The sequence below is a fragment of the Enhydra lutris genome, unplaced genomic scaffold (genome assembly GCF_002288905.1).
Source record: "Enhydra lutris kenyoni isolate GAN:26980312 unplaced genomic scaffold, ASM228890v2 scaffoldscaffold11, whole genome shotgun sequence".
In the NCBI taxonomy this organism is placed as follows: Eukaryota; Metazoa; Chordata; class Mammalia; order Carnivora; family Mustelidae; genus Enhydra; species Enhydra lutris.
In genome coordinates this window covers 34,984,233-35,005,191 of record NW_019154095.1, presented here as the reverse complement: position 1 = coordinate 35,005,191, position 20,959 = coordinate 34,984,233, and the positions used below count along the sequence as shown (strand labels likewise).

Sequence of the window (20,959 nt, the reverse complement as noted above, 5' to 3'; positions counted from 1 at the left end):
CTCGATCCCAGGACCCTGAGATCATGACCTGAGCCGAAGGCAGCGGCTTAACCCACTGAGCCACCCAGACGCCCCAAACATGATTTTTTTAATGAATTAATTATTCAGCCCCATCAAGAAACTTATTTTCATCATTTCAGGCTCCATACCACCAGAAAATTAGAACAGAATTTGAATATAGTATTTGACTACCTGAAAACTATCAGGAGAATTACATTAGTATACTTTATGGTGATCTGAAAATTTAATTCTGCAGAGAACATCAGTTTACAGAGAATTCTGACCTGTATATAAAATTCAAGATCTTTGAAAGCTGCTTTAAATGTAGCTGCTTTAAAATTGTATATACTACAGGGGCGCCTGGCTGGCTCAGTCAGTGGAGCATGCAACTGTTGATCGTAGGGTTGTAAGTTCAAGCCTCACATTGGGTAAAAAGTTTACTTTTTTTTTTATTTTTATTTTTTTTTTAAGATTTTATTTATTTATTTGACAGAGATCACAAGTAGGCAGAGAGGCAGGCAGAGAAAGAAGGGGAAAGCATGCTCCCCGCTGAGTGAAGAGCCTGATGTGGGGCTCGATCCAGGACCCTGAGACCTTGATCCGAGCCGAAGGCAGAGGCTTTAACCCACTGAGCCACCCAGGCACCCCAAAAGTTTACTTTTTTAAAAATGTGAATATACTACAATCATGTTCTTAAAAATTATTTTCAGGGGCACCTGGCTGGCTCAGTCAGAAGAGTGTGCGACTCTTGATCTTGGGGTTGTGAGTTGGCGCCCCAAATGGGGTGGAGAGATCACTTAAAAATAAAATCTTTAAAAAAAACAATAAAAAAAAATTATTTGCATATAGAAATACAGACTCTAGACAGAAAAAAATGGAAGGAAATATGCAATTCTGACAATTATTGCCTTACTAAGGTTGCCAGATTATGGGTCACTTTGTAAACATTCCTCACTTCCACAATGGTATTGTGGAAAAATAATTTGGCTATATTTAATAAGCATACATACAAAAACCCCAAAATTCCATACCCCAGGGAAGTTCTTGCCTCAAATGGATACAACAAAAAAGTGAAAAACAATGTTGAGTAAAAAAGCAAGCTGCAGGAGAATGCTAGTATGAAACCACTCATACCAAGTTTAAAAACATGGTAAATAATATTATGTAAATGCACATACAAGGAGTACCAGCATAAAAACACATAGGAGAAAAATTAATATAAAAGAAGTGTTATATGTGGCTTCAACTGTGTTTTTTTTTTTTTGGTTTTTTTTTTGCTTATTTTTAAAAATCTGAAACCACAGGTCCTTTGGTGGCTCAGTTATTTAATCACCTGCCTTTAGCTCAGGTCATGATCCCAGGGTCCTGGGATCAAGCTCCTCGTCGGGCTCCCAGTTCAGGGAGAAGCCTGCTTCTCCCTCTCCCACTCCCCCTGCTTGTGTTCCTTCTCTCACTGTGTCTCTCTGTCAAAGAAATAAATAAAATCTCAAAAAAAAAAAAAAAATCTGAAACAAATGTAGCAAACTGAAAAACTGACAAAGCTAGGTAGTGGATAAAAAGACAAATTTTCTGTACTGTTTCAGTATACTTGTAGTATTTAAAATTAAGTATTTGTCGTAAGAGTACAATTTATTTGACACTAAAAGGAAACGAACAAAAATAAAAATAACAAGGAAAACTACATCAAACTAAAAACTTCTGCACAGCAAAAGAAACCACCAACAGAATGAAAAGGCAACCTACTAAATGGAAGAAAATATTTTCAAATCCTATATTTGATAAGGAGCTAGTATCTAAAATATGTAAAGAACTCAAAAAACTCAATAGCAAAAAAAAAAAGAAAAAGAAACAATCTTACTAGAACATAGGCAGACAACCTGAATAGACACTTTTCCAAAGACATACAGATAGCCAACAGATACATGAAAGGTGCTCAACAACACTTATTATCAGGGAAATGTAAGTCAAACCACATCAAGATATCACCGCATACTTGTAAAGATGGCTCGTATCGAAAAGACAAGAAATAACAAGTGTTGGTGAGGATATGAAGAAAATCCCTTCTGCACTGCTGGTGGTAATGTAAATTGGTACAGCCACTATGGAAAGAAAACAGTTTGGAGGTTCCTCAAAAAATTAAAAACAGAATGATCCAGCAATGCGACTACTTAAAATACGTCCAAAGAAAACAAAAACGCTAACTCGAAAAGGTATCCATCTGCATCCCCATGTTCACTGCAGCATTATTTACAATAGCCAAGACATGGAAGCAACCTAAGTGCCTATCGATAGATGAATAAATAAAATGTTGTGTATACATAAACAATTTACTATTATTCAACCATAAAAAAACAATTCTTGCAGTTGCGACAACATAGAGGGAAATAAGTCAGACAGAGAAAGACAAATCTCATACAATCTTAAAATCTTAAAAAATCTTAAAAAATGTGGAATCTTAAAAAAATCCTACATTCAGAGAATACACTAATGGTTGCTAGAGGCAGGGCTAGGGGTACAAATGGGTGAAGGAGGTCAAAAGGTACAAACTTCTAGCTATAAAATAAGTAAGTCAAGAGGATGTAATATACAGCATAGTGACTATAGTTAATACTGTATTGCATATTTGAAAGTTCCTAACAAGATAAATCATAAACGTTCTCATCAGAAGAGAAAAATCGTAACTATATGTGGTGACAGATATTAAATAGACTTAATTATGATCTCACAATATATACAAATATCAAATCATTACATTATATACCTGAAACTAATATAATGTTACATGTCAATTATATTTCCAAAAAAAAGGTCAAACTTAAAAACGTAAGTACATTGTATGCTTATTGTTTCCAGGTCCTAAGAAATAATCTATTATTCCTCAAGCTACCTTTGCTATAGATATATTTGCCTAGATATTTCCTTACTTCTGAGCCAAAAACATTAAGAGAGTCTATTAAATAACAAAACTCCACACACTGCTATGAAATCTCCTCAGAGATGCTCACAGATTATTGAAATAATCTTTCACAGATTATTGAAAATAAATCAATACATTAAGAAAAAATTCAGGGGGCACCTGGGTGGCTCAGTAGATTGAATGCCCAACTCTTGGTTTCAGCTCAGATCATGATCTCAGGGTCCTGAGATCGAGCCCCAGGTCAGGCTCTGAGCTCAACCCTGAGCCTACTTGAGAATCTTTCTCCCTCCCTCTCCCTTCCCTTCTACTCTTCCCCCTGCTTGTGCTTGCTCTCTCTCTAAAACAAATTAAATCTTTAAAGAAAAAATTCAGGAAGTCTGTCAATTTTAGATCATACCTGGCCTTGCATTTCCGGTCTTACAGGATATGTACTTGGGTATGGAGACCTAGGTCGTGCAGGAGAATTCCAATAGTTAGAATTGTAGCTAGAATACGGTGGTTGGTCCTAAGGGGTAAAAAAAATCACTTTTAATAATTTCTTGTATCATAAAGAAAAGTTGATAGAGGCAGTTATAATTATTAAAAAAAAAAAAGCAATAGAACCCTACTATAAAAATCACTCATTATTAAATTCTCATTAACAAATTGACCCAGAAATACTATATGGTAAATCACATGCCCTAGAAAAAAGCAATTATTGACTATGTACTAAAAGCCTGTTCTTATACATCATGATACCAAATGACATATAAAATTCTACTATGCCAACATAATTAGCAAAACCAGATACCTGGATTTCTTTTTTTTTTTTTAAGGAGATACAGTAGAATATACTTAGAAACACAAACAACGTTCTTTTCTTTTTTTTTTTTTTTTAAAGATTTTATTTATTTATTTGACAGAGAGAGAGAGATCACAAATAGGCAGAGAGGCAGGCAGGGAGAGAGAGGGGGAAGCAGACTCCCCGACGAGCAGAGAGCCCGATGCGGGGCTTGATCCTGACCTGAGCCAAAGGCAGAGGCTTAACCCACTGCACCACCCAGGCGCCCCAATACCTGGATTTCTTTATCTCTCTCCAATCACCAACCCCATCACTACCAGTTTAATTCGTGCAACAAGATTATAGTTCTTTGCCACTGTTAAGAGCAATACTTGCCTATTTCAACAACTTGGGAGCTTGAAAATATCACTACTAAACTTTACTTCAAACTCATAAATCTCCAATATGCTTTTGCCTGTCACACTAGTTTTGGGTTTTTTTTTTTTTTAATTTTATTTATTTATTTGAGATAGAGAATGAGAGCATGAGCCAGGAGACAAAGGGAAAGGGAGAAGCAGGCTCCCCACTGAGCAGGGAGCCCAACACTGGGCTCAATCCCAGGACCCTGGGATCATGACCTGAGCCAAAAGCAGTCAGCTGCTCAAGCGACTAAGCCATTCAGGCGCCCCATGTCACACTAGTTTTTTCATATTCCTTTACTTTCTGTTTATGGCTATGTTTCTGCTGGCAGCCTACAACTAACCCAAGTATCAGGAATTGGTAAAGAACAATTACCACTCCAAGAAGAAAATCTAGCTATAATGCTAATCTCTACAGGTTTGCACTCCAACTCAAGAGTTAATGCAATGATTTGCAATAAGCCAATAAACTCCAAGAGACTAGATCAACTCAAAACTTTTTTTTTTTAAGGTTTTTTATTTATTTGACACAGAGAGAGAGAGAGACAGTGAGAGAGGGAATACAAGCAGGGAGAGTGGAAGAGGGAGAAGCAGGCTTCCTGCTGAGCAGGGAGCCGGATGCGGGACTTGATCCCAGGACCCTGGGATCATGACCTGAGCAGAAGGCAGATGCTTAATGACTGAGCCACCCAGGTGCCCCTACTCAAAACTTTTTAGAGTCTAGTTTAATGTATACATTTGTTATCCTGTAAGTTATTTTGCTTTGAACTTTTAGTTTTAGTTTTAAGCTTAAACAAAACCTTCAAACTGTTTCCTAAAGAAATTCATTGGCAGTTGTAATCACTGAGAGTTTATCACCATCTAGAGCTTAATTGGACTACTTATCAGTTTCATACTGCTTTGTTTTCAAAGCACATAATTATTCCATATAATATTATACAAGTTGGGCAAGTAACATCTCCTTTACATAATATAGAAACTAAAGAATAGTAAGTTTTAAAAAATTTTACAGGCGAACTTCAGATCTTCATTAAATTTCTCAAGCAGGTAGATGCCCCCAGTTAATGACCTCCCTTCCTTTCCCTGGTTAAAGGGTAAACATTTGACTAACTGATTTCTCCCTACCAAGAATCTGAATCTTGAGTAGTAGAAATGAAAAGACAAGAGGAAGACATGAAAAATTAAAAGCTGACTCACCCCAGCAGTGGTGAACGAATACCTAAATCTCCTAGAACTACCCTGGTTTCTGTTCTCTGCTACTGACTGACTCTCCTTGGTACTCCACATTTTCACTACTTCTTCACCCTACTATCCCTCACCCCACCCATGTTCTCACTTCCTTCCTTAACTCAGTTTTCCAACACCTAATCCCTTGCCACTGCTTCCCTCCGATTCACTCACCCTGCAAAAACCCAACCCAATTTAAACCCAACTGCCCACTGACTTCCCATCTGCACTTCCTCTAAATACTGGTGGAGAGAAACACTAGAGCCCTCTGGTTTCTTTCTCAATTAGAGACCACAAATCTCAAGTAGACACAGCACTGCCTAGCAACTGTAACACTTCCTTAGGATGGATGGTCCTCTCACTCTCCAGAACAACTATTTCACTCTTACCCCTACCCCCAGATCTCCAATATTCTTTTAGTCTACCCCTCATTTTTCAACTGACAACTTTATCACATATTTCACTTAGGGGGGAAAAAAAAGAGGAGAAGCAATCAGACAGAAACTCCATCTTCCAACTTACTAAATCAAAGGCACCCTATTTGCCTTTGTCTTCCCAGAAAGCATGAAGTGCCTTTGGCCCTATTAAATAATGACCAATCCCTCCACATAGCTGTGGACAACATGACCTCTTACCTTCTAAAGAATTTCATTCCTGTACTTACAGTCTTTTCTCTACTTCTCCTAGACAAGTAGCTAATCCCCATTACAACACAAACCTGCCCTTAAGACTCTCCTAAATAAGTATTTAAATACTACCATATAAATCAATAAGATTAACAATAACCTACCCAGTAATTGCTGAAGGTGAGTGATAGTTATCTGGGAGTTTTATTATACTAGTCTCCCTACTTTTACATATCATTAAAAGTTTATCATATAAAAAGTTCTTTTTTAAAAAGTTAAAAAATGGGGTGCTTGGGTGGCTCAGTTGGTTAAGCATCTGCCTTAGGCTAAGGTCATGATCCTATGGTCCTGGGATCGAGCCCCACATCATTCTCCTTGCTTAGCAGGAAGCCTGCTTCTCTCTCTCCCTTTGCCTGCAGCTTCCCCTGCTTGTGCTCTCTCACTCTCTCTCAAATAAATAAATAAAATCTTAAAAAAAAAAAAGTTAAAAACAACATTGTGAGACAGGGACTCAAGGTAGACTTCCCTTAAATATGTCTTGTAAATATTTTGCATAATTAGAGAAAATAATGACATATTTTTAAATCCCTAAAAACGTAACATAACCACTGCCAAATCCAAAGTAATGAAGATATACTCCTTGTTTCTTCTAAGAGTTTCATAGTTTTAGCTCTTCAATTTATGTCTATGAGCCGTTTTGAGCTCTTACATATGGTGTGAGAGTTCAACTTTATCGATTGTATACGGCTATCTAGTTGTCATGGTATTGTATTTTGTGCTGTAGACTATTCTGTCCCTTTATTATATGGTCTTGGCATCTTTGCCAAAAATCACTTGACCACAGACACATGAATTTATTTCTGGACTCTCAATTCTATTCCATATAGACATAGGTTACATATGTCTTTTTCTTGCCCAATTGCCCTAGCAAGAACTTCCAGACAATGTTGACTAGTAGTGGCAAGGGAAGATATCCTGGTCTTTTTCCTGATCTTAGGGAAAAGCATCCGGTCTTACATAAATATGTGGCTGGCTGTGCGTGTTTTATAGATGCCCTTTATCAGATTGGAGAAATTTCCTTGCATTCCTAGAGGGATTTTTATCAAGAAAGAGTGTTGGACTTTGTCAAATGCTTTTTCTACATCTACTGAAATAATCATAGAGGTTTTATTTTTTGACTTATATGGTAAATTACATTGATTTTTAGATGTTAAACCAACTTTGCATTCTTGGGATCAATCCCACTTGATCATGGTATACAATTCTTTTTATATGTTGCTGGATTTAGTTTACTTTTTTTTGTTTTTGTTTTTGTTTTGAGGACATGTGCATCCATATTCATGAGAGATATTGGCCCATTTTCTTTTTTTGTGAGGTCTTTGTCTGGTTTTGGTATCAGGGTAATAAATGGCTTCACAGAATGAGTTTAGAACTGTTCTCTATTTCTTGGAAATACTTGTGGGGCACCTGGATGGCTCAGTAGGTTAAGTGTCTGCCTTCAGCCCAGGTACTGGTGTCAAAGCCCTGAGATCAAGCCCCACATCAGTCTCTCCACTCAGCGTGGAGGCTGCTTCTCCCTCTCATGCTCCCTCTGTGCTCTCTCTCAAATAAATAAATAAAATCTTTAAAAAAAAAAAAAAAAAGGCTACTCTACGGGCACCTGGGTGGCTCAGTCGGTTAAGCATCTGCCTATAGCTCATATCATGATCCCAGAGTTCTGGGATCAAGTCTGGCATCAGTTTCCTGCTCAGCAGGGAGTCTGCTTCTCCCTCTCTTCCCTGCTCATGGTCTCTCACCTTCTATCTCTCTCTCTCAAACAAATAAAAATAAAATCCTACTTAAAAAAAAAAAAAAAAAGTGGTGGGGGAGGGAAACGCCCGGGTGGCTGGCTCAGTTGGTTAAGCATCTGCCTTCGGCCCAGGTCATGATCCCAGGGTGCTGGGACTGAATCCCACATCGGGCTCCTTGATCAGCAGGGAGCCTGCTTCTTCCTCTGCCTGCTCTGCCTGTTCTGCCTGCAGCTCTCTATGCTTCTGGCCTCTCTCTGACAAATAAATAAAAATCTTAAAAAAAAAAAAAAAAAAAAGGGATGGCTGGGTGGCTCAGTCAGTTGGGTGTCTGCCTTCAGCTCAGGTAATGATCCCAGAGTCCTGGGATCAAGCTCCACATTGGGCTCTGCGCAGAACGCCTGCCTCTCCTTCTCCCTCCACTGCTCCCCTTCTTTGTGCTCTCTGTCAAATGAATAAATAAAACCCTTTTTTTTTTTTTTTTTTAGAAGAAGTATTTGTGAAGAATTGGTGTATCAGTTCTTTAAATGTTTGGTAGAATTTAGTAGCCCACCTGCGCTCAGACTTTCTTTGTGGGTAGTTTTGGTTTTGTTTTGTTTATTACCAATTCAATTTCTTTATTTGTTATAGGTCTATTCAGATCTCCTATTTCTTTCTTGAGTTAGTTTTGGTATTTTGTATCTTTCTAGAAATCTGTCCAACTTCTCCTAAGTTATCTAATTTATTAGCATATAATCATCCACAGTATTCCATTATCATCTTATTTCTGTAAGATCCATAGTAATGTTCCCTCTTTCATTTCTGATTCTAGTAATCGCTCCCTCTTTTCTCCAGAGTCCATCTAGCTAAAGAGTCTTCAAGGATCCCTGCATTAATTTCCTCTACTGTTTTTCTGTTCTCTCCTACATTAATTTCTACCCTTCCAGATGCCAGCCAGGTGCCCCACCACTCTTATTTTTACTATTTCCTCCCTTCTGCTTGCTTGAGTTTTCCTTTGCTCTTCTTTTTTCAGTGTCAAGATGGAAGCTTAGGCTATGGATTTGAAATCATTATTCTTTTTCTTTTTTTTTTTTTTTTTAAGATTTTATTTCTTTATTGGGATGGGGGGAGCAGAGGGAGAAGGACTAGCAGACTCCACACTGAGCCCACATGAGTGGGGCTCAATCTCACCACCCTGAGATCATGAGTCAAAACTAAGGGTCAGGCACTTAACCAACTGAGCTACCCGGGGGCCCTGAAATCATTATTCTTTCTTAATATAGGCATTTATAGCTATAAGTTTCCTTCCAAGCAGTACTAGCTCTATCTTAAGAGTTTCGGCATACTGTATCTTCATTTTCTTTTATCTCAAAGTATTTTTTAGTTTCCCTTTTGATTCCTTCTTTTTTAAAAAAAGACTTTATTTATTTATTTGACAGAGATCACAAGCAGGCAGAGAGACAGGCAGAGAGGAGGAAGCAGGCTCCCTGCTGAGCAGAGAGCCTGATGTGGGACTCCATCCCAGGACACTGGGATCATGACCCGAGCCAAAAGCAGAGGTTTTAACCCACTGAGCCATCCAGGTACCCCTTGATTTCTTCTTTGACCTGCTGGTTATTTAGGAGTGTTTTATTAAAAGGACACGTGACTGGCTTCATTGGCAGAGCGTGCAACTCTTGATCTTGGGGTTGTAAGTTTGAGCCTCATGTTGCATATAGAGATTACTTAAAAATAAAATCTTTATAAAATATTAAAAGAGTGTTTTATTTAATTCCACATAGACGTGAGTTTCCCAAGGTCTTTCCTGCTATTAAAATCCAATGTCTTTACATTATGGTTGGAGAACATACTTTGTATTATTTCTGTCTTTGCATATTAATGTTTTATAGCTAGCATATGGTTTATCTTGAGACTGTTCCATGGGTACTTGAGAAGAATGTAGAGTCTATTGTTGGGTGGAGTGTTCTGTAGATGTCTGTTAGGTCTAATTGGTTCACAGGGTTATTCACATATTCTCTTTCCTTGTTAATCTTACACCTAGTTGTTCTACCCACTACTGAAAATGAAGTATTGAAATCTTTATTATTATTGAACTATTTTCTCCTTTTATTTAAGTTTTTCCTTAATTTATTTTGGTATTTTATTATTAGGTAGATATTTTTATAGTTATTACATCTTCCTAATAGATCGCCCTTTTTATCATGTCCCACTTTATCCAAAGTAACACCTTTTGTTTTAAAGTTTACTTGTTGGATACTGTATAGCCACTACAGTTTTCTTCTAGTTACTGTTTGCATATTTCTTTTTCCTCTTTTTACTTTTAAGCCATTTGTATCTTTAAATCTGAAGTGTATCTCCCACAGACAGCTGAGAAAGAAAAACCTGCTGCTCCTATGTTTTTCCTTTACTCCCCTGCTATTACCACATTCACAACACTTCTGATACCAGATGTGAGATTTTTTTCCCCATGCCAAGCAATTCTGCAACACCAGCTGGCTGTCCTACAATTAAACTATCTACCTGTAAATAGCATCAGATCCCACAAGTTAGTGGCTCAGTCCCATGAGAGTGCCCCCACCGCTTCAGACACCAACTGCAAGGAACAGTTCCCGTGGTCTCCAGGTTACCCACAATTTATGTCTCACTAGGCTACAAAGCGTAGGGTTCCATGACTCTTTCCCCTTGATTATTTGCTAGTACATCTCACACAGCTCAGGGAAATATTTACGATTACCAGTTTATTAAAGGATATGATAAAAGATACAGATGAACAGCCAGATGAAAGAGATACATTAGGGCAGGCAAGGTCTGGGAGAACCCCAAGTGCAGAAGCTTCTGTCCCCATTGAGTCAAGGTGCACCACCCTTCCAGAACGTGGATATGTTCACCAAACTGGAAGCTCTCTAAACCCCACTGTGTTTGGATTTTTATGGAAAATCCTTCTCTGGAAAATGAGGACCAAGACTGAAAACTCCAAACATCTAATCATGGGCTGGCCTTTCTGGTGACCAGCCCCATCCAGGAGCCATCCAAGAGAACACCCAGAGATACCTCATTAGAACAAAAAATAGTTGTATCACCCAGGAAATTCCAATGGGTTTAGGAGCCCCGTGTCAGGAACTGGGGTCACAGACTAAATATTAGAACAAAAATACTCCTAGTGCTCTTTTCATTCAGAATTTACAAGGGTTTCAGGAGCTATGTGCCTGAAGCCCAGGACAGAGACCAATACGTATATTTTTTCTATTATCTCACAACAGCATATAGTTGGATCTTTTTTGTTTTCTTTATCTCTTATCTGTTTTTGTTCCTCTATTCTCCTTTTACCGCTTTCTTTTGCCTTAAGTGGACATTTTCTACGGTAACATTTTAATTTCTTTAATGAGTGTATGTATGTGTGTGTATTTCTTCCCTTCACCACATCTAGCTGTTAAAGCTCCACACCCTGGGATAAAAATTGTTCCACAAACTGATCCAACCAAAATTTGGAAAGAGACAGGTCTCAAAGGCAGTGTTTAAGAACTGTTCTAGCCCCAAAGGGCTTCTCCCAGCTATCTCTTTCCCTGGTTCTCTCTAGCAAACTAGGCGGTCTACAGTTTAGACCAGATGTCTAATGAATCTACTAATCTCCTCCCAGTTGCCTTTCACAACAATCGCCACAGTTTGAGAACATCCTTAGGCTTCAACTTCTCCACACCACACTCTGTTGCAAATAAAGACAACTCCTTTGGGAAAAGATCAGGAGCTACATGTTTTACCACCTGCTTCTGCCTCCAGATAAAATGTCTGAGCCACCCTCTGCAGCTGTGTTGGGGACAATAGTATGCTTCTCTAAGATACAGCCTGCTCTAAGAGCTGAGCACCTGTGGAAGAAAGGGCAGTAGCCTCAGGGCGTCTCAGCTTGCCTTATAAGGCGGAGTAAGGGTGATCAGAACTCTAGTATTCTCCACAGTGCCCTGCCCAAAGTAAAGCCTCCATTCCCAAGTAGGTACCGGGCAGAGAAGGGAACCAGCATTACTTAACCACTCTTGCCTGGAATGTGATCTCATCAACAATAGCTGGGGGCAAGATGAGAAATGTTGATGCGCTGCCTCTCCCAGGATGATAACCCTCTGACTGGGAGCTGGGAGAAGAGGGAGCCCTGTTTTCTTGGCTACAGCAGTCTGGAATGGAGTTTGTCTCACTGCTCTGAGAGAAGGGAGAAATGGAGCAGGTCTTAGCACAGACTCTCACTGTTCTCACTGAGTTTGAGTAACTTTATAGAATAAATATTTATTAATTTGCTATATACCCTAAAACCATTTACAGAGACTTCAACAGGTTGTTTTTTAAAAATAATTTTCACCAGTTTCACTGGGGACTGGGTCCACAGAGCTCCTTATGCTGTCATGCCAGAACTAGAACCTGGCATTATTTTGGCCTTGTTGTATATATTACTGTAGGATTGTGCAAGTATTTGTAATTATCCTAACACTTTTAGTAACCAAGATATTCTATACAAGAGAAAAGTAATAAATACAATCAAAGAAGTAAAAATAATCTGTAATGTTAAATTCGAATTAATATAAATATGAACTCATTTCTTTTTCTATCTGAAAACAAACAAACAAACAAACAAACAAAAACCTATTTCAGGGCACCTGGCTGGCTCAGTCAGCAGAGCATGCAACTTTTTTTTTTTTAAGATTTTATTTATTTATTTGACAGAGAGAGACACAGCGAGAGAGGGAACACAAGCAGGGGGTGGGGGAAAGGGAGAAGCAGGCTTCCCGCAGAGCGGGGAGCCCGATGTGGGGCTCGATCCCAGGACCCTGGGATCATGACCCGAGCCAAAGGCAGATGCCTAACTACTAAGCCACCCAAGTGCCCCGAGCATGCAACTCTTGATCTCGGGGTTGTAAGCTCAAGCCCCAAACTGAGTAGAAATTACTTAAAAATAAAATCTTAAGAAAATGTTTTTAATTTAAAAAACCTATTTCATTAACTGTCCATTGAAAGGTCTAGAAGCAGTGGTAACACAACCTCAATCAGTATATCTAGCACTCAAATTTAACTTCTCTATGACTTATGAAACTACTATCTCTCAACTCTAAACACAGCATTTCATAACTGGCTCTGTCATGCAGGATTGGCAGTCCAAACATTTCTCCTTTGAGGCTTGCTTACTCTTCAGTTCTGCCAATCGGAGGCACTAGGTTAGAGGAGGAGAGAAGGGACTTCCAGACTCCTTCCAGTTTGCTTATTTGCTGTTTCTGTCATTGTCAGCCTAACTACACCCTTCAACCTGGGGGTGGCAGTTAGTGGCAATCACCAGATTCTTCTGGTTTTCTGGAATTCCCTCAGAGAGACCTGTGCCAGCTAGAAAGCACTTTCTCCTCGGTTCAAGCTCCACCAGGCCATTCTCCCAAGTTTGCAGGTTTTAATAGCCCAACCTCTTCTCTTTACTTCCCAGCCCTAGGAACTATAGATGTTTCCTAGTTATCCCCTTTCTGTGGTACTTCCACTTTCTCTTTTTGCCTTTTGAGATCTCCAGTGTTCATTTCACTAATTTCCTAAAACAAATTCTTTTATTTATTTTTTAAGGGATTTATTTATTTATTTTGGTGGGGCAGGGGGTGGAGGGTGGGGGAGAAGCAGGCTCCCCATTGAGCACAGAGCTTGATGTGTGTTCGATCCCAGGACCCTGAGATCATGACCTGAGCTAAAATCAAGAGTCAGATGCTTAACTGACTGAGCCTCCCAGGTACCCCCGAATCTCTCTTTTAAAAGAACTAGAATAGGCTCTGTTTTCCTGTCTGGATCCTGACATATGCTTCTAAATATAATCTTCCATTTAAAAAAAAAAAAAAGGTTTTCTTAAAGGAATGGGTGATTATATGTCTGGGACAGAATATACACAAAATAAGCCTGGCACATCTTGTACCAGAAATCAAGGAAGCTGTCAAAAATCAATGGGTTATGTCAAAAGGACTCAGAAGCCAAGAAGGAACGCCCATTCACATATGAAATCATTTAAGCAATAAAAAGGACTGTTACTGATTGAAACTCACTCAAAATACAGAATACAATTTATATGTGTATACATACATATATACACATTATGCAAATGAGATGATACTTTAAACAACAAATGACAGTTACTTTTCTGTAATTTTAATAGGGTTTAGAAATGAATGAAAATGTTATCTTCCATCTTATCCTAGGAATCTTTTTTTTAAAAGATGGGTCATTATCTATACCTTGATTATGGTAGTGGTTAATGACTATATGCATTTGTCAAAACTCAGAGAACTATACCTTTAAAAAGATACAATTTACAAAATGTAAATATATCATAATTTTTAAAAATGAAAAACAGATTGTTGTCTACAGCCATACCACCCTGAACACGCCAGATCTCGTCTGATCTCAGAAGGTAAGCAGGGCTGGGACTGCTTAGTACTTGGGTGGGAGAATGTCTTCAATGAAGTGGCAGTAATTATTAATTTTATTAAGTCTTAATAAAAAGATTGTCTTCGATTCTTTTTTTCCTCTCCTTTGGACAAAATGGAACAATCTAAAAATATCCCCAGTACAATGAAAGTCTACAGCTCAAGGCTCTCCTAACATGAATGACATAATTCTATGAAACAGCATTTGGTTTCACAGGAAGCTATCTGAAGTTGACTCTGTTTTATAAACCAAGTTGCCAATGTTATCACGTGCTGAACTCTTTCCAAACTTTTTATTTGTTGTCTGAAACTAGACAAAGGTGCTAAAAGGTGATGTAAAGCAGACAAAGATGAGAAAAGGTTTTCACAAGAAGCAGTAATTAATGTGAATTTAAGTTCTTGTTGCACTGGAAATTTGATCAAAATTATGCAAGAAGATAACAAATTCATCTACTTCCTTTTTGAGAAGAAATACCTAAATCTCAAATGAAGGCTGGAGTCAACTTCTCTCATATATACCTTAGAACTAGTTTTGTGGAAGTACATACATGATTAAATCTACAAAGTAACTCAAGAACATAACTCCAAAGAATAACCCTAACCCAAATAAATCTAACAGCAGAGGAATCTGACTAGTGCTGCTACTAAATTCCATTTACAAATTTGTTTACCTTGTTCATAAGAATTAGACAAAAATTATTGGAAAAATACATTAAAAATTATTTTTAGCTATAATGCCCAAATCACTACAAAAGCACTTTATGTCCTAGGTTGACAATCAGCCCAAGTTTTTTGTTTTGTTTTGTTTTTTTAAAGATCTTATTTATTTGACAGAGAGAGAGATCACAAGTAGGCAGAGAGGCAGGCAGAGAGAGAGGGGGAAGCAGGCTCCCTGCTGAGCAGAGAACCTCGGGGATCGATCCCAGGACCCTAAGATAATGACCTGAGCTGAAGGCAGAGGCTTAACCCACTGAGTCACCCAAGTGCCCCCAGCCCAAGTTTTTATTTTCAGTCTCATTTGGGTCTTTCCCATGCTTCTTTACAATTTCCCACTTCCCCCAGCACTAGTTTCAAAACATTTATCATATCAAGTTCCCAGTTTACGCTATTCCACTTCCTCTCCTCTCAGATGACCTAGCCTCCTACTTTGCCAAGGACACCAAGAGTTATAAACTCCTGGGCACCTGGGTGGCTCAGTGGTTAAAGCCTCTGCCTTCGGCTCAGGTCATGATCTCAGGGTCCTGGGATCGAGTCCCGCATTGGGCTCTGCTCAGCAGGGAGCCTGCCTCCTCCTCCTGTCTCTCTCTGCCTGCCTCTCTGCCTACTTGTGATCTGTCAAATAAATTAAAAAAATCTTAAAAAAAAAAGAGTTATAAATTCCTTCAATGTCCCTCCCCTCCACCTCCAAAATGATTCCCCCAGCTCTAAATTGGAAAAAGGTTTGCCAGCTCTTCCTCACTTCGTCCCTCTCTCCACAAGCGACATTCCATCATTTTGTTCCCATCTTTCTTCTTACTCTCTTCTGCTTACAAACATATTCAAATCATCTAATCCAAAAAATTCTTCCCCCAATCCTGGTTCACAGTCAAGTAACCAATTTCTCATTTACTAACTTCTGGAAGTATGGTTTATACTGGTTGTCTTGGCACCCAAACCTCCCACTATTTTAAACTCTCAAAACGAAAATCAACAAGACCCTTTCAACTGCCAAATCCAACAGCGTCTTTTCAGTTCTCGTATCACTTACGTTCAAAATAACTGTGTCCTTGGTTGGTTTGTATTGCATGACTTTCCTGATTTCCCTACTATCTTTCCAAGTATTCTCTCTTATTGTTTCCTTCTGAATCCTCTTTCTTTGTCACCTCTGATAGACTCTCAAAGATCTCCTGTGGGAACATTACCCAGTTTGATAATTCACATACACTTATATTTGATGACTCTCAAATCACTATCTCCATCTCCCATCACCCATCTGACCTCAATCTCTTGTTTTGTTCCTATAGACGACAACTCCCAGATACCACAGACTAAAATTTGGCATCAAAAAACAAAAAGAGAAAAATCACAAACTTCTCTCTAATCAATCACATACTTTCCATCCAGAGCTTGGCACATAGTGACCACAGTGAGTAACTGCCTTCTAACAGAAATGAAATAAAGATAGTATATAAATCCTTACCAAGTATTTCTATCTTTTTAAGTTCCTCTATTAACCAATCACTAGTTCTTCTGGTACAAAACTAAATTACATCTTCCCATAAAAACCTGTTCCTCTTCCTTTTTATTATTATGAAACATTTATTATTATTTATTATTATGAAACATTTATTCCTAGGAAATACTAAAACCTTATGTTTCTCTGGCTTCCCTCACTTCCAACTGATATATACCTTTAAAAATGTCTTTCAAATCTAAGCAGCTTGTTTTGAAATGCATTCAGAAAGTAAGACAGATAAGGGTGTATGGCTGGTTCAGTTGGAAGAGCATGTGACTTCTTGATCTTGGTGGTGTGAGTTTCAGCCCCACATTGGGTATACAGATTAATGTAAAAAACAAAAAAATTAACTTAAAAAAGATGTAAAAAAAAAAAGTAAGATAGATGTGATGAAGCAAATATAATAAATGCTAATTACACAATTTAGGTGGTAGCTATACAGGTATTCACTGTGTAGTTCTTTCAACTGTTCTATATGCTTGAAAATTTTTATAGTAAAATGTTGAAAAAAAACCTGTATATATTCAGACATTGTTCAAATGCTTGCCTTTACCTCTCTTCTGAACTATTCTGAGCATAACTGAGCTCTCTTTTTCCCCAGTCCTTCCCACTGTAATCATCCAAGATGGCCCCCAATGATCCCTGCCGGCTATTATTTGCACTTTTGTGGTTAACATGTAGATCACTTAGAGATCTTGTTAAACATGCACTGTTAAATCTTGTTAAAATATACATTCTGATTTTGGAGGGCAGGAACAGGGCCTGATACACATGGTTTCCAACAAGCTCCTAAGTGATGCAGATGCTGCTAATTGAGGGACCAAAGTACGGTGCTGTGAGTATAGCTAACAGGGTAAGAAAAGAAAGAAAACAGGGAGAGTTAGATTTCCATTTTCTTCCCCTGCCATGTTTAAATATGTTAACATAGAGTTAAGTCTTCGTAGTGGTTCAGAGCAATTTCACCTTAATCGATTCAGTTCTACAGAGCAGAGTTTCTCAAACATGAACATGCAGATGAGTCACCTGGGATCTTACTCAACTGAAGCATTAAGTCTGAGCAGGAGAGATTCTGCATTTCAAACAACTTCCAGTGCACACTGAAGTTTCTGGTCCAAGGACCACACTTTTTGGGTAGTAAGGTTCTAAAAATCTCCTATGCTTTTTTTTTTTTTTTTTTTTTTTTTTTAGTTTGACACATTTAATTATATAAAAATGTCAAATCTATTATATGTCAAAACCATATGAAGCTAGAAGACAACGAATTTGGAAAACACATTTGTGACATGCATACCTTTTATATTAATTTTCTATTGCTGCATAAGAAATTGCCATCCTATACTTTTCAAGTTTCAGAAACACTAACCTGAAAGATAAAATCTTGAAATGGTTTACAAATGCTCGTAACACATTCCAGCTTTATCTCCAATCACTCCTACTCCAGCACCACCACCCACCCACACAATGTGCACACCTATACTCTAACCATATTTTACAACACCCTACAGGAGTCTAAAATCTTAACTTCTCTAATCTTGCCCAGAAAACACACTCTTGTTTTAAGAATACTGCAAGTCCAAGTAAAAGACATCAGTATATCATTCCTTTCCTCTTTCCCTCCCATTGATCTTTGGTATAGTTTGCCTACTTATAGGCCAAGCATTTTGTCACTCTAATCTACCATGGAATAAAAGTTCCACAGCCCAGTTATTCCAGATTTACACACACAAATATAACCCTTCTTCACAATTAATCTCTCAATACATGTTGTTTCTCATATAATTGTTTAAAAGATATGTTTAAAGATAGTTTAAAAGACTATCCTAGCATAAAACCCATCCCTTTTTTTTTTTTAGATTTTATTTTTATTTATTCATTTGAAAGAGAGAGACGAGAGTGCGAGCAGGGGGAGGAGCAGAGGGAGAGGGACATGCAGACTCCACACTGAGAGCAGAGTCTGAGGTGGGGCTCGATCTCAGGATCCTGAGAACAGAACCTGAGCTGAAATCAAGAGTCAGACACCTAACTGACTGAGCAACCCAGGTGCCCCAAAACCACCCCTTTAAAGTGTACAATTCAAAGGTTTTCAGTACATTCAAAGTTGTGCAATCATCATCACTATCTAATTCCAGAATATTCTCATCACCCCAAAAACAAACCCCATACACTTTACCATCATCTCAAAGTCCCCAGTCCCCCAGCCCCTGGCAACCACTATTCTGGACATTTCACATAAATGGACTCATACAGTATGGGATCTTTCTATCTTTGTTCATGTAGCATGATGTTTTCAAGGTTCATCCATTTTGTAGAATGTTTCAATACTTCATTTCCTTCCTACAGCTAAATAATTTCATTGCATCAATGTACCATATTTTATCTATTCATCAACTGATGGCCATTTGGGTTATTTCCACTTTTTTGGCTACTTTGAACAATGTTGCCATGAACATGCTTGTTCATAAAAACATGCAAGTTTTTATGTAGACATGTTTTGGTTCTCTTGGGTACATATCTAAAAGCAAACTTGCTGAGTAATATACTAACTCAACACAGAGCTAGTATATTACATGTAGTTAGAGATTAATTATGAAGAAGGGTTATATTTGTGTGTGTGTTTGTGTGTGTGTAACGTTCTAAGGAACTGCCAAACTATCTTCCAAAGCACTGAACCATTTTACATCCCCATCAGCAATGTATATGGGTATCTCCCTACTACATTTTCAACCCATGAGGATATTAAAATTGCTGAACGGAAAGAGAGGTATGCCCCCCCCCCACTTCGATTGTATAATAATTCACTACTCGGAACATTGAATTAACAAAAGAAAAGTACAGCTCTGGCAGGAAGTCAAGAAATAAAATGTTGTAAGTCCAAGTGTACAGGTTTCCCCTGCTATCTGAAAGCAAAACATTCCCCTATGAAATCTTTTGTAAGCCAAAATGGCATAAAAGGAAAAAAGCAATTACCATTAATTTTCATGTGAAATGTTTTAGCATTCCCAGGCCTCCAAAATAATCTTCCTTAGACTTTTCTGCTACCTTAGGACATATCTTGCCAATGGAAGCACAAAATAAATAAAGCGCCGAGGCTCACAGACACAGTTCAAAGCACTGTGATGCTGAGATGCTGAGCGCAGTACCCAGGGAAGGAGCGTGGCGGCGCCACTCTCACTGCCCAGTTGCGCACCGCCTCTACAACTGCTTGCTGCAAAGCAAACGCTGAAGCTATTTTCGCTTTTCACCTTTTTACTAAAAGAAAAACTCCTCTTCAGATTTCTTTCAGTTCGCAAAAACAGACACTAATGTAGGTCTTTCCTAAAAAACGAAGTGGCAATAAAGGTGGACCTTCAAAAAGCCAGGGGTATCTCTGCTGACCAAGTGAGTTAACCTCTCAGAGCCAACTATTAAATCATAAAATAGGGAGGCTGTAATGACAATTACGTTGCAGCCGCAACGTAATTTAACAATCCAAGTAAAGGTGAGCATTGGTGATTCAATCCTGGGCAGAGCATTAGGGGCAAAGGGCTAAATGCCCGATCCCTCCTCTTCCTTCTCGGTTCCTTCCCGTAGGGAGGGGTTGCTGAGTGACAGCGGGGGCTGCAGCCACCTCCCTTCTCGGGGAGAGCCGGCCATATGAGCCACGCAGGATAAATTGTTAGAGCTCAAAAAGCTTGGCCGGGTCACTCCAGCCCAACCTTAATCCAAGGCGAGAGATTCCGCAGCTTGCTACTTAGCTTAGCAAGTCAGCGCAGGATCTTTCTTCCTTTTTTAATAGTAACAGACCCATTTATTAGGGTCGAAGCAGAAAAGGAGACACGAAGAGAACACAAGCATATCCCCTCCAGCCACAAATCCAGTCCGTCTCTCCAACCCCGCATAAGGAAAACAAATATGAAACCCGATCCATTACGAACTCTGGAGGTTTATCAATCCCCATGGCCCTCACCCTCCAAACACTCCCCTTATTGGAACCCCCCGGGATAGATAGCGCAAAGCTTACCTGGTGGTTTCCTCCAGCTCGACCCGTTTCTGACCAGGCGCCCGCAGAGGCATAGTAGCCATCGCCTCCTGCGCCTTCTCCCGGCCAGGTGGTCTCAGCAGGGCCGCCCCCGCGCACCCGCCAGGAAATGGGAGGCTGGGGAGGTTCGGGGCGAGGAGGATACAAGGGCGGAGGTGGGTGCATGGGCACATCTCCACCTCCCGGCCCGTAGAAGCGGCCATACGAAGGACCGTCACTGGGGCCGTAGCCCGAGCGCCTCAAGGCCGACATGGGCTCTACTGCCCCGTAGCGCTTCCCGCCCCCCACGACCAGCCCTCAGCGCAGGCGCCAGCCAAGGAAAGGAACTGGACAGCAGGGAAAGGGGTCGGACAACAACAGCCAATCCCAAGCCCAGTCCCGCCCCTTCGGCTGAAAGACGGAGTTCCGTGACTCGGAGGTCTGGGAAACAAGAAGACACGCGGGAGCACCGTGTTTCTTAAAAGGGAGAACACGTTTTCCTTACCATCTAGTCAATCTAGATTCCTCTTCCCCTTTTATCAGGGATGGGGAATGGGTGTCCCGGGACCGCACGACAGCCCCGCCTCTTCCTGAGGATGGG

The 20,959-nt window shown here is 39.4% G+C and overlaps 1 protein-coding gene across 3 annotated transcripts in view; it reads right to left on the bottom strand.

The window, feature by feature from the left end:
- LOC111144515 (BCL2 associated athanogene 4) overlaps window positions 1-20,945 on the bottom strand; it is a 26,652-nt gene extending 5,707 nt beyond the window's left edge. Inside the window, exons 1-2 of one of the 3 annotated variants that reach the window (XM_022498831.1) lie at window positions 20,864-20,945; window positions 3,315-3,422 (exon numbers count right to left, since the gene is read on the bottom strand). In XM_022498831.1, coding sequence (XP_022354539.1) covers window positions 3,315-3,422; window positions 20,864-20,866 — 111 coding nt within the window. In that variant the 5' untranslated portion in view covers window positions 20,867-20,945. Of the gene's footprint in view, window positions 1-3,314; window positions 3,423-20,361; window positions 20,632-20,863 lie in introns of those variants that run through there. The other 2 variants (XM_022498829.1, XM_022498830.1) reach the window with 2 other exon arrangements.
- Window positions 20,946-20,959: the final 14 nt, after the last annotated feature.